The sequence below is a fragment of the Ixodes scapularis genome, unplaced genomic scaffold (genome assembly GCF_016920785.2).
Source record: "Ixodes scapularis isolate PalLabHiFi unplaced genomic scaffold, ASM1692078v2 PGA_scaffold8__174_contigs__length_109621045, whole genome shotgun sequence".
Classification (NCBI taxonomy): domain Eukaryota; kingdom Metazoa; phylum Arthropoda; class Arachnida; order Ixodida; family Ixodidae; genus Ixodes; species Ixodes scapularis.
The window spans coordinates 85,518,276-85,532,451 of NW_024609883.1; the positions used below are offsets into that span (position 1 = coordinate 85,518,276).

At 48.5% G+C, this 14,176-nt stretch overlaps 1 protein-coding gene across 1 annotated transcript in view; it reads left to right on the forward strand.

Annotated features, from left to right (window-relative positions):
* The window catches only part of LOC8039783 (ATP-binding cassette sub-family C member 2), a 61,027-nt gene that overhangs the window by 25,174 nt on the left and 21,677 nt on the right, over positions 1-14,176 (forward strand). Inside the window, 4 exon segments of the mRNA XM_040207036.3 lie at positions 699-1,009; positions 3,769-4,104; positions 7,896-7,997; positions 11,409-11,585. Of these exon segments, the coding sequence (XP_040062970.3) occupies positions 699-1,009; positions 3,769-4,104; positions 7,896-7,997; positions 11,409-11,585 (926 nt within the window).

The window sequence follows — 14,176 nt, forward strand, 5'->3', positions numbered from 1 at the left end:
TCCTTCCACGAGGGGGCGTTCGCCAGACAGTGAAAAAAAGTATCTTAATGACGGAGTCAGAGTGCCACTCTCTTTTTCATTTTGCCCGGCCAACTCCTCAATGGCGGAGAAAGGGTCACACACGCCATATATGATTTTCGCACTTGCGGGGATGCCGCCGCCCTGAGGTGCGCCGGGTTTGGGGTGGCACATATTTTTCGGTCTGCGTTCATGAAATGTTAATCTTGCGCTGAAGTGTGACGCGAAGCAAGATTTGTGTACCTTCGGACATTGCGTGAGCCACTTGGTTACGTGCAATCGCGTTATTTTAATAACGCGAGCGCAGTTTCCAGGTATCCGTGAGCCAACGACACGACGACGACGCAAAGCGCGCGCGCTCGCCCTCTCTAGAGAAACCCGGGAGACGCACGACGGCGCATGCGTGGTGACTGTATAGTCGGTGGCAGGTTAAGAGTTAAGTGAAAGCTTCTCTCATCTCTTTCAATTTTAGCAGAGAGAACGCTAAAGAGGAGGTGACCCCCCCTCAGCCTTCCCTCTGCTAAAGTGGGAAGAGAGCGGAAAAGCTTCCACTTCACTCTTAACCAACTCCTGCAAGAGCGACGGTCGCTTCCCGCAATACTAGGGGGCAGAATTTGAGACAGTTGGGACACTTTCCTCGGCGAGAAGAACTATATAGAGTGAACGCTCTTGTTTTCCAGTTGTGTGTAGGATCCTAGGAAGCTTCCTCTTGGCCGTGGCAATGCGGTGTCTTTCACGCTCTCTGCACCGAGAAATGCTGGGACACATCCTGTCGAGTCCCGTGCCTTTCTTCGAATCTACGCCGAGGGGTCGCATCGTGAACCGGTTTTCGGTGGACCTGGATTACATGGACACCAGGCTGTACCTGAACGCAAAGCAGTTCATCCAGGTCGGCTTAATCGCCATCGCGAGGCTTGCCATCATCGGCACCGAGTCACCGTTCGTGTTGGCTGTCGGCGTCGTGTGTACTATTTTCGTCGTCGCCGTCACTGTAAGTGATATCAGTGTAAGCGACGCTAGAAATTAACAGCGATCTTTATTGCCAAAGTCCTATAATGAATAAAATGAACTGCTTAAAGGAACACTGCAGGGAATTTTTTTTTTAAAGGCGTAGATGGGGGATACGTATTCTTAGAGCGCAGCTCTTAGGCGCTCGTTCTCGTGTTTTGCGGCGTCGGTGTCGCCGTCGCCGTCGGCGTAACCGGAGGAGGAGGGTAGGGCACGCAGGAGGAGGATGAAGGGAGGATACGGAGGAGGAAAGCATGAAGGAGGAGGTAGACACAGAAGAGGAGGGGGATGCAGAAAGAAGGTCACGTAACCACGTAGCGTTACGTGCAGATAGAAGTTGATGTGATCACGTGAAGTAACGTGATCACGTAGCGTTATGTCGTCACGTGACCTTATGTAATCCCATTAGGTCTGTATTTGTACATATATATGTTTCTTTCTTAAATTCTCCAGCATGGTATATCACAAAATGAAAATACCTCAAGAGCTGCGCTTTAATTTTGCGATTAAAAACGTCTTTCATTGTTTAAAAAAATAATTTTTATCGTCTGAGCATCGTCTGAGCGCTGCAGACGTTTTTAGACTAGGGCGGAAAGCAGGCGGATGTAGGCGAAAGAGGACGCCGACGCGCAGCTTTCGCGTCCGCGTCTCACGGGCATTGGAGAAGACGATGAATGGCGGTGAAAAGCAGACGATGCCGGAGGGTGCCGCGCGTCTGTTCACATGATTAGCAGGCGGTGTTAGACTTACAGACTAGACCTTTTCTTTTTTCTTGCAAATTTCCTTTAAGGAGCGATCGCGTACCTTTGTTTGGAAAACATTTAAACCGTCGTTTTGGTAACTGAAGTTTCTATATATATATATTTTTTTATCAATTTACCCTCTACATTTAGAGGAAAAACTGTCTTGGTGCATAGGGAGCGTGACACCAATTTTGCTTCTAAGTATAGTGGGGAATAGGATTAGTGTTTAGGTCCACCATACGTCAATTTCCCCGCTAAATTTAGCTTGGAGAATGATTTGGTGTATAGGACACGTGAGATCCATTTCTCAGCTAAATTTACCAGAGAAATGGATGAACGAACGTAAGGACAGACGGACAAATTTTTGGCATTTGGAGAGTTGTGTTATGAAGAGCACTTATAAGGCGAAAGCCTTAATTGTCTCATCGTTCAGTCGACCTTCAACGTCCTTGAGCGAAAACACGTAGGCGACACAAAAGATACCAAAACGTTTACGTGACTACTCAGACGAATTAGAGGCAACGAAATTAATAAGGATATGACAACGCGATTTAAGAGGAATCAAAGTGAATTAAGAGGAATTAAAGTGAATTAGGAGCAATTAAGGAGCAGTAAGAGAAGTCAATAGAAAAATAAAAAGGACAGTAAAGCGAATAATGTCAAAAAAGAACATGAAACAAATGAAATCGTCTGTCTAATATATCGGCGCTTTGGCTTTCGCCTACAAGACGTCTTAGGGATAACATAGGAGACCCTGTGAATTTTTTTTTTCTGCTTAGAGCAAGAATGAGGAACCATTTTTCACACGGCCCTTCAAGGAAGGGTTCGCGCATGAATTATGCGATAAAAATGCTCCGCTTACCGTCAGCGGTATCCTTTGAGCGTTTTCCCTAAAACCTGACCCCAGGCTGAGAGATAGAGCCACTAAAAAAGGCGGCACAGTGACGGCACTTGAGCCATCGTGGTTAAAATTAGCCGCCAGGCATCCGGAGCCTCATTCCAAATCGCTGGAAACGTTTTTGAGTCCTCCAGTATTGTTCGAAACAGTCCGCGACAGGGCAACGCTATTTCGCTAGGAGCTTCCGGTCAGCCGGTACCTAAAGCTGAGGAAATTTCATTTTCAAATCGTATCTATATAGCCACTGGGAATCGACTTGCACTCAGCACTAACATGGCGGCGTCCATAAGATTATCGAGGAATGGAGTGAAGTACGGTGAGCAAGTGTTCCAAAATGCGTGAACGCCAGGAGGATCCAAGAACCACGTCGATAATGCGTGGGGAACGCACGACGCCGAGGCAAACCAAGCGCGCTCCGTCGTCGGTGGTGGTCGGGGGCGAACAGAGGTGCGACTGATTTGGGGGGTAAACAATATACCCAAGAGGTGCCAACTAGCAGACGACCTTGCACGCTGTATACTCTGAGTGTAGCTTGTGTATTGACTCTATTGTCACTCATAACTTAAGCGCCGGGTCGTGGGAGATCCGTGCATATCATTATCGTGGTGCACGCCATCTGCCGGCAGCACTTCTCACTCGGCGTGCGTCGTCTGCGAAGTGGCGCGGAAGATTGCCCAGAAAGGTTTCTGGTTGTCCCTTTTGAGCGAAGCAGTTCATTACTCGATTTTTTTCACTTTAAACATCCACCTCCTGCTGGCACCTATGTAGTAAATTGAAGCCCGGGCGGGCCGTCTAAAGTGCCTTAAAAGCGTTAGTTTACTTGCTGTAGATTAGGGCGTCCTCTGGGTCCTCCGAGGAGCTTGGGGGTCCTGCGCGTGTGCATCGTGATGGCCCAAGCCACCCGGGGAGCCCAACGGGCCCCTATGTTAAAACTCCCTAATGACTATAGTCTGAGACATGGTTCTTCAGCAAAACGTTCACAATCAGTCTAAAGTTTTCTAAGAGTTTTTTTTTTTTCTTTTGTACTGATATTTATTACGCTTGCCATTTATGACCACACTTTTACGGTCATCACCCGGTTTTCTCTCTTATTTCTTGTAGCGGCTGGCGCTCAGAGGTTCTCAAGCTCCAAAATTCCTCGAGGCCATCCACACGTCCCGCATGCTGTCCCATCTGACCGAGACCATGGATGCACTGAGCAGCATACGGGCTTACGGCGTCCTGGACCGCTTCTGTGCCCACTTCTGCCGTCTGGTGGACACCAACTCGCGGGCCTACTGGGCCTTCTGTATGTACTACCGCGTCGTTCGAGTAGGCAGTTGCCTCTGCGGCTTCATCGTCATCCTGGCCACGATGCTCTTCACGGTTTTGCTCCCGCCCTGGGGCGTGCATCCGGACTCGAGCAGCGTGGGACTCACTCTGAGTGCTGCGTCTTCGGTGAGACACCAAGTGGCACGGGCTAAAGTTGTTGAATACTAGTTGCGTGAGTCAGAGAAAGCGTTGTATCGTGTTAATATTTTGTGCAGAGGTTAATATTTGTGCATTACGAGAATAAATAGTCCATAAATCAAGAGCGTGATCTTGCTACCTACGGCGGCCGTGTCTGCCCATAAAAGAGGTCGAAGTGAGGAACAGCCGAGAAATGGAGACAGTTGTTGACATAGACGGCAATAGCCCGAAATTGAATCCTTCTTGTGGGTTTCGCGTTTAGTCAGTGTGTTCATTCGAGGCGTTTTATTAGTAAAAATGATAAAACCAGGCACGCACACCTGGAGAAGCCACCGCTGCCTTTGACTCAAAACGTCGTCTGCCACTGAAGATCGGGGTCTCCAGTGGCAGACGACGTTTTGAGTCAAAGGCAGCGGCCACCTCTGTGGAAAATTTTAGCTCGATAAACTAAGAGAGCTATTAATGCCGTTCCTTCAAATAGTCAACAATCCCATTGACTCATGCGGTAGAGAAAAGGCGGACAAACTGTACACACACAAAAGAAAGGGACATGCCCGGTTTTTGTCTGGCACAGTGATTATTATAGGAAACGTATAAGAATCTTAGGAAGCAGTGTTAACTGGTTGAGGGTTTGTTTCTCCTCTGTCGGTTTGCAATGTCTCTGAGCAAACATCTTTTTATATGAGATAATGTAAAGTCTTACGGGACGTTGCAATTTCACAATTGTACCTAACTGGGACAAATGCTAGGCTTAGTCGGGCTGATTTTGTTTTGTCCCAATATGTTTGAACATGCTTTCGAGCTTGCTTTTAGAGAGCAGCTTTAAGGCCGAATCGCATAGGGCGTATTTGCGACGTATTTACAGGCATTTCGACAGATGTAATCCCTTCGCTTCGGCGTATTTTTCCCGTGGCGTATCCGGAAGCGTACGGAGTGGTGCCAACCAATCAGCTCCCGAGTTCACAGCCGGAAGTTGCTCGAGGATCGGCTGGCTTAGCTATCCGGCCGGCTGGCAGGCTTGACTCAGCCGCCGAAATGGAAGCTCGCTTGGTGCGTTCGACGGCTTTTTTCGCGAACTGTACGAAATCAATATTGCTTTTCGGAACGAGCGATGAATGACTGACAGAAGAAAATACTATCTAAGTTGCGGGCGACGTGAAAAATTATAAAAGGAAAGGTTTTGAGCAGAGATCGCGGCCGTCCTCCTGCCGAGACTTGTTGGCAATTTGCCGATTGCAAGAAACACTTAGCAAATTAGGCTTTTGTTTTTGAATAACCTTTAGTTATTTGTGTCCCCTACGGAACGCAATAATATATCAGCAGATCCACATTTCGCCTTCTCTCATGAAAGGCGCGAGTCGGGCTACATTGCACCAAACGCCGAGGAGGCGTCGACGAAAAGCGCCGTGTGTGGTTTGGCGACCTTCCTCTCTTCCATCCTATGAAAAGAAGCACCCGCCAAATGCCGTAATTATGTCCGCTGAAACGCACGTAAATTCGTCGAGAATACTCCCTTTGTGGGTCGGCCTTTAAACGCCAGTTTCCAGGTTAAGCGGCGTCGCCGTCGCCGTCGGCGTAACTGCGCGTTGCATTATGGGCATACCTCGGCAAACCTCACTCATGAGGGCCCTCACTCACCCTCACTCACCCTCATCTTCACAGGTGAGGTGAGGGTGAGTGAGTTTCTGAACCAGGAAAATTCATGAGCGTGAGGGTGAGTGAGGGCCGTGAGGGCCGTGAGGGCTGTGAGGGCGGTGAGGGCCGTGAGGGCCGTGAGGGCCGTGAGGGCCGTGAGGGTGGTGAGGGCCGTGAGGGCGGTGAGGGCCGTGAGGGCGGTGAGGGCCGTGAGGGCCGTGAGGGCCGTGACGGCGGTGAGGGCCGTGAGGGCCGTGAGGGTGGTGAGGGCCGTGAGGGCCGTGAGGGCCATGCAACTCGGAGCAATTCGAATGCGTTTGAAGCGGCTGCATCCAATCAGGGACGCAAAATTTTCACGTGATACCTCGTGCCGGTGATGATGACACCGAAAGACTTGGTTCTGGTTTGAAATCGATCATTTTTTTGGAAATAAACTGTTTCAGAAAGGTGCATTAGTATTCTTAACGAGATTTAAATCCATAAAAACACGTTTATAACGCGTAATTGTGTCTAAATAGTGCAAGAAAAATAAAATCTTACGATGACGATGGCAAATTGCAGCAATTCGTTGCTGCGTGTGATCGCGGGCGGCCCGTGTTGCTGGGGTCGCGACGTAAAGTTTCTGGGCGAAATTGCCCCATCTGAAGCTGGCCTGAGTGGCGTGAGGGCCATCAGTGCGTGAGGGGCGTGAGGGGTGTGAGGGCCGCAAGGGCGGTGAGGCGCGTGAGGGCGGTGAGTGGCGTGAGGGCGGTGAGTGGCGTGAGGGCGGTGAGTGGCGTGAGGGCCGTGAGGGCGGTGAGGGCCGTGAGGGCGGTGAGGGCGGTGAGTGGCATGAGGGCTATGAGTGCGTGAGGGCCGTGAGGGCGGTGAGGGCCGTGAGGGCGGTGAGGGCGGTGAGGGCCGTGAGGGCGGTGAGGGCGGTGAGGGCCGTGAGGGCGGTGAGGGCCGTGAGGGCGGTGAGTGGTGTGAGGGCCATGAGTGAGTGAGGGGCGTGAGGGCCGTGAGGGCGGTGAGTGCGTGAGAGCCGTGAGGTTCAGTGAGGGTGAGTGAAGGGCTGAAGGTGAGTGTGACTGTGAGGGTGAGGGTGAGTGAGGGGCTGAAGGTGAGTGTAGCTGTGAGGGTGAGGGTGAGTGAGGGGCTTAGGTGAGTGTGGCTGTGAGGGTGAGGGTGAGTGAGGGCGACCTAAAATGCCGACCTCTGATTATGGGACATTTCATATAATGACGTCACACGTGACGTCACGTGTGACGTCATTATAGGAAATCTCCCATAATGCAACGCGCAGTCACGTCACGTGTGACGTCAATATGAAAAATGTCACGTGTGACGTCACGAGAGTAAAATTTCCCGTTACATTTGGCGAGAAATGTTTCCGCTTAAGTTAACGGGAAAAAGCTTCCGCTAAATTTAGCGGGAAAATTTTACCCTAGTGACGTCCCACGTGACGTCACGTATGACGACGCAACATGATTGAATGTGACGTCAAGTGAAACTTAGAGGAAAATTTTTCCGCTAAATTTAGTGGAAAAGGTTTCCCGCTAAATTTAGCGCGGAAACTGACGTCACGTGACCTCAACACCAATTCAATTCGCCCGCTAAATTTAGGGGAAAGTTTTTGCTGAATTTCCCGCTAACTTTAGCGGGAAGATTTTCTCGCTAAATTTAGCGGGGAATATTTCCTTGCTAAAGTTAGAGGATAACTTTTCGCTAAATTTAGCGGGATATTTAGCGAAAAGTTTTCGCTAAATTGGAGAGGAGCAGGATAGGAGGAGGGGAAACTATAGAAGTGGGAGGAGCACACCCTCTCCTCCTCCCCAAAAGCTGCGCTCTAATTTGGCATTACAGAGAATTGGAAATGTCTTTCATTTTTTTAATTTATAGTTTTATTACTCCTGCTCTATATCTTAGAATCACATCAATATCATCAAGTGCAATTATGCTTTTGTTCTTTTAGATCAACATCGATTTGAAAACTTTAGTTAGCTCCTATTGCGACGACGAGCTAGTCGCCCACACGTAATTTATATAGATAATGTACATAAAGTATGCAGTGTAAAAAGAAAAAAAAATAATGCAATTCGTGTTTGCTTCACCACTCTGCTCTCAATATCTTTGTTTTACGTTTCTCTTTTTTTTTTTTTCAGATTCTCCAAACAATGGTTGCCACGTGTGCGTCAATGTTCGCATCCCTTCAAGCTGTGGTGTCCTTCGAGCGTTGCGTCGAGTACACCGAACTTCCCCAAGAAGTGAGCAAAAGCTTCTTTGCCAATAGTTTGTTCAGTAAACCTCACAGAAAAGTCATTCGTAGAGTTATGGGAAGCTAAGAAAAATAACATTAATTTTCCTTATATACGTTTTGCGGATGCAGAATTATTCTCTAGACGTTAATATCTTTATTAATTAGACGGTTTTTATTTCTAAATACAAAATTAGTTTCCAGAAACAATTAGTTTCGAATCTAGATTTCAAATCCGCGGGTATCCGCAACTTACAATAGCCGCGAGCATATATTCATGTACACTTTTCTAAAGTTCAATTTACATCATCTGTGTGGCAACTGCGGCTTTTCCTCTTGTGTTTGGTTGACGTGGATAGAGTGTTTCGTAATCGGCATTGGCGAGTGTATACGTGTAGGGGTGTGTGCCTCTACACTTACCATTTCTGATATTGGGGCGGGTGTGAAGTTACGAGCTTTTTGTTTAAAGCATGAAATGCTTTTTAACGGAACTGCCACTCAAAAATGTTGTCCGTCCGTCCGTCCCTGCTCTTTGTGCAAAATCTAGAGGAAAAATTGACATCGTGCCTCCTAACGTCACGTGAATTATACACAGTAGGAAAACTAACATGACGTGCGTTATTTAAGTTTCATCGCTAAACTTGGAAAAATTCACGTCTTGTGACCTAAACACGAAATCAGTTTCTCCACTAGATTTAGCGGGGAAATCGACGTCACGTGATCTATACACCAAAACAGTTTTCCCGCTAAATATTCGCGTCGCCAGTTCGTTGCTCGCCCTTCTGCGGCGGAAACGGCAAGCGCATTAGTGAGGGTCTCCCCAGAACCTGGGTCTCCCGATTCTCCTTCTCAGCGGGCACGGCGGAACTGCTCGCGATCATGGCTCGCGAAATGTCCTTTCCGAATGCAAATAACCCTCTTCGCTGTTCTCACGTTGTACTGCTGCCGGTATGGGATTGTACCTTATTACAGAATTTGAGTATTGCACCCTAGCTTCTTCGTATTACCAAAAAAATAATTTGTGTCGTTCAGTGAATCCAAAACACTAGACAGGCTCAGGGGCGGCACGCATCTCCGACCCTCACTATACCCGCTATTTTGAAAAAACGAGTGGCGCCACCTATTGTGAATTGGAGTCGCGAATAGCGGAGAAATCGACGTCATGTAACCCAAGCACCCATTAAGTTTCCCCGCTAAATCTATGTGGGAAAATATACGCGAAAATTTTAAGGGGTTTTGAAGCTTTTAAACTACTCCCCCCCCCCCCCCCCCCCTCCGCCTACGCCACATGCTTCCCTCCCTTCGCAATATCAGTTGATCTTCCAATATCTTATCTCGTTTTTGCAGGAATGTCTGTTAATAAGCAAGCCTACCACTAATATTCAAAAGTAATTGGTAATTTTAGTACAAGTTTCTCGGAAAAAGTAATTAAAGTGAACTACTAGTTACCAAAAAAGGTAACTCAAGTAACTTGAGTAGAATAGTTGAACTACGTAAAAGTCTGAGATCACGTGACACCGGTTCCCTCATTCCATTCCTCTCTCCTTCCTTCCCCCTCCCACCTTCTCCTAATCCCACTCATCAGCCTTCCAGGGTTCCCTCTCTCTCTCCCCATCTGGCTTTCTTCCCCTCCCTTCCCCTCCCATCTCACCCTCCTACAGTGCCATTCATGCACCCTTCCTATTTGCCTCCCTCGTCATTTGACACACCAATTCCCTTTCCTCAAAATCAATACAAATATAAGTTCTTCACACCCGAAACGACTGTTCAATGACTTCCAAACACTTGAAACAATCGCCCGTAAAAACTGATTTTCATGCCGCATTATAGAACTTTGAAATTAAATATCGCTACCGTTTTTTTTTTTTTTTTTGGTTGTATGTATAGAGGCTTCCGGAATGAAAGCTGTCGAGAAGAAAAGAATCAGGGCCCGCTCTCTCGTTAGTTTCCGAATGTGCTAAGGAGAGATCCGGAACAGACGCTTTTCTAGGGTACTAACCGCCGAATTCAGAAACCTCACTCAAACTACACTCAAACTGAAGGGCCCCTCCACTTCCTCGAGGAAGGCGCCATGGCCGGCGCTGGCCAATCGCGAGGACAGATCCGCCGTCGCGATTGGTCAGCGCCGGCCCTCGCGCCTTCCTCGAGGAAGTGGAGGGGCCCTTCAGTTTGACTGTAGTTTGAGTGAGGTTTCTGAATTCGGCGGTAAGTTTCAATTTTGTTTCTAGAGTGCATGAATACAATAAAACATTCGGATGCCTCTGCACTACTGCGACGATACATATGGCGTTTTAACGTAGAATACGATCTCGGGTTCGCAATACGGGTTTCTATCTACACACAAAAGCGTATGTTAAAATTAACGTGAGCACGCCGCAGCTGGCACCATGCCAAACGCCAGAGCTGGAGTGTGTGAAACATGCTCAAGTTCCTTGCAACTTTCTCTTAAAGGTAACGACCATTCCATCGCTCATGACGGGCGACGTTCCACGGGAACAAAAGGGGTCTTTCAGCTCATTTCGCTGCTGTGCGCCACCATTTGCTTCCTAAAACGCGTAGCGCTGCCGACGCCTCAAAGAGTGTCTATACTTGCAAAGAAGCACTACATTTATCTAGGAACTATTAACGCATACACACCAACTTCGCACAGCGTCCCTCACACCTTCTCTCATAGGTGCCCCTCCACAGCTTTCACTGATACCATCTCACTCCGCGACAATACAATAGTCTCGGCACTGACAGATTCTGCGTAGTTCGAAAGGCTGGATGAACCGCAGCATAGGGGTTTTTCATTTTTAATTGGGAGGGGTGGCTGGCGCCATCTATCGTCATGGACGTCCCCAGCAGCCGTCTCTGCTGTCTCGGCGAACTTAGTCAAATGCTTTACTGGGGGAATACAGGACACTCTCCTCATTTGCAATAGACAGGACGACGGCCGCGCTGAATCCTTCTCTGGTGGAGTGGTTTATATGTCGACGCCTTTCTCCCCTACCCCCTATCTCTCGACGCCAGAGCACGTAAGGGCGACACCTCGGAATGCGGTGCGGTTGACGGGGTCGCGGGTACCAGGACGGTACCACTGCCGCCGTCATGCGTGTTTCCGCAGATCTTTGTTGTCGACTTTTCTGATGCATACTCGGGAAGTGACATGTTATTCCCTAGTAAAGTATTTGACTTGGTGTCTGTGCGCGCCGGCGATAACCCTCTCCCACGGAAGCGCATGTGCGGCAGGAATAGCGCGACGTGCATGCGTTAAAACACGGGACTTCCACACCACAAGGGGAGGATTTGGCACTGTGGGCGCGCTGTCTAATGCAAATAAGAGAAATGAACTGTATTCCCCTTGTAAAAGACTTGGTTGTCACATATATCTGCAAGACAAAGAACGTTCTACAAGCTCTTCTTTTTTCTTTTTAATCAGAGTGAAGTGGAACCCGGAGTGGAAGCGTATGATGACCTTGACCCGGAACACTCGAAGCTGTCGGAATGGCCACCGGAAGGCAAGGTGGAATTTGTCTCCTACGCGGCGTCGTACAAACCCGGATTTCTGCCCGACGTGCTCAAGGGCATCACCTTCACGGTGAACCCTACTGAAAAGGTGAGGCCAGAAATACAAAATAACCAAGGGTGAGTTTGCCATACTTGACCCATGAGTCTATTTTGTAGGTACAGTCTGCCTCCACCGAAAGCTAGATCACTGCACAACTAATGTCGAATTCCACAGGCCGTTTTGGATCTATTTCGCGTCTATCTAACTGCACTGGGCGGTCGGGATCGAGAAGGTCGAGTTCCACGCGTCGTTTTGGATCAGCTCCCACTCCAAATCTCGATCCGGATCCGAGAAAAAGTCGCCAATTTCGGCGGATTCGACCGGAAGCCAGCCTGGCGGGCCCATGGCACGCACACGTGACTTTCTTTCTCGCTGGGCATCTTGCGATCTCGCTGATCTCGCCTCGGAAGAATTTGTAACGGCTGCTCGAGAAGTGCCGCCGGTGCTACCCGCTTTGCTGCTGCTGCTGCTTGATGACAGTTCGTCGTCAAGTGGCTCGAGCAGCTCCTCCATCAGCAGCGGCTCTAGTAGCTGCGACGACGAAGATTGCTTGCATGTCCAGCATGAATTTGACTGTCTTTTTGGACCTCCACAGAAGAAAATCAAGACGTACTTGGACACCGTTCACGAGTATCCCGATGAAAAGGCAAGTGGGCTACGCTGATGCACATCGCTTATCGACACGCATATTTCACATCCTGATTAACTTTGCTCGTGCGTTGAACACGTGCTAGCGCTGCGATTGCGAAAACATGTGCTTTTACATCCGGGACCGCGGGAGGGGGATTTCCGGGAAGGTGAATGATGGGTAGGCATCTGCCGATCCTGGACGAGTGGTCATGTTCCTTGGAGATCCGGAGACGGAGCGACTCCGTTCGGACCTCGTGCTCCATCTCGGATCTAGTCTACTGATCCCGGCTCGCTCCAAAACGACCAGTGGAATTCGCGATGAGGAATGCATCTCCCCCAAACTTGTTTTTTCTAACCCGCTAGACAGGTTAAAGAAACACCGACACCTCCAAATATATTTTAATTGTTGGCCTGGTGATTTAATGTGGAGTGAGAAGTTTACGCAGTCAATATTTTGCTAATCTGACACATTTATTTTTAATTAAAAAAAAGTAGCTGCTCGATACCGAGGCGGAAATTAAACTCGGGAGGAAGAAGGATTGTAGAGGAGCAGAAAGCTGCCGAAAGTCACATGACTAGAACCGACCGCGTTATTTTTGTTCCCTTCGTTTTCCGGCCGTGTGAAGCAGACGAAAAAAGAGCAGTTGCACCTGGCACGAGAAACACCAAGTCAAGCTCTTTGTGCATGACGTTTGCGCATTTTTCAAGCTCTTACCAATTCGTGTTTGTAAGACGAGCGATATGTATTCAGCCAGAACAAGGGACGACGACTCGGCAACGTCTTCGTGCGAAACTGCTTGGTGGTCGGGAGTGACGTACGGAATAAATCCTAATTGTTTAGATCGATAAACGATTTCTCTTTCGAAGCTAGACAGATTCGTCGGTACCGCGAACAACCGTTCTGAAGTGGAGGTCTCACGCTGGCCGTCAGCCACCATCGCTTAGTCCGCTTCGTTCACCCGTCCAGACCACGACTCCCGCGATTCGACGGCATGTTGAGATTTACGCAGTGAATGCACACAGCGCTTCTGGTTCTCTGTGCAACGTTATTTTTTCTTCAATCAACGTATTTACACATTTTTAGAAGCCGCAAAAAATGGGTATCATATTTGTAGGTTTGACAGCGTGCTATCGATGACCCATGACTTTGATTGCGTGTCTAAAACATAGAGAATGGCACGTCACCACGGAGTACAAAGTGAGCGCGACTCAAACCGGGCATTTCTCGATGGACGGTTTTTGTGCACAAAGAAAACGAATTTCGAGCCACGAATTTTGTTTTGAATAGTTAAGCTCTCATATGTCATCTTAAAAAAAATAATAATTGGCGAGCACAAGTACCTTGTCAGTCTCCAATTAACAACCAATATATAGATGCTCCGTCTCGAGCGCGAACTTTCTGTCTATGATAACACTTTGTCGCACGCGCATTCAAAAGCCAGGCGAAAGGCCCCGAATGAGTGTTGGAGGCGGAGCATCTAAGAGCGCATCAATATACAGTGCAATCCACTTATAACGAAACCTCGTATAGCGATGTACCGCTTATAGACGCTTTCAGCGCGCCCCAAATTGAGCCGCCATAGCCGACCTTCTTTTGTCTTACCGAGATGTCGAGCCACTAAAACGGGCGTTGACGAGACTCCACAAGGGCCTATGCTGGGGAGAAGGACGCGGTAGAATCTAAAATGGCAATGATCTGACCTACTGTGGTAATGATGAAGTGGAGCGAACGTAATAAGAGGGTACAAAAACTGAAGGTCGGTTATGGCGGCGCCCATGCACAGCTGCCTGAAAGCGTCTATAACGATCCGTTTTTATAGATTCTAAACTAAAAACGATCAGTTTCTAGCCTAGATACAACGATAATCGGTTATAACGATTGAGGTTTCGGGTTTTCTCATTATGGTTATAAGTGGATTGCACTGTAAAGGCCGGTTCACACATACAGCGAAGCGCTAAGTTAGCTCTACGTGAGCGCTCGAAGGAGCGCTCATGTGACGCTTTCTAGC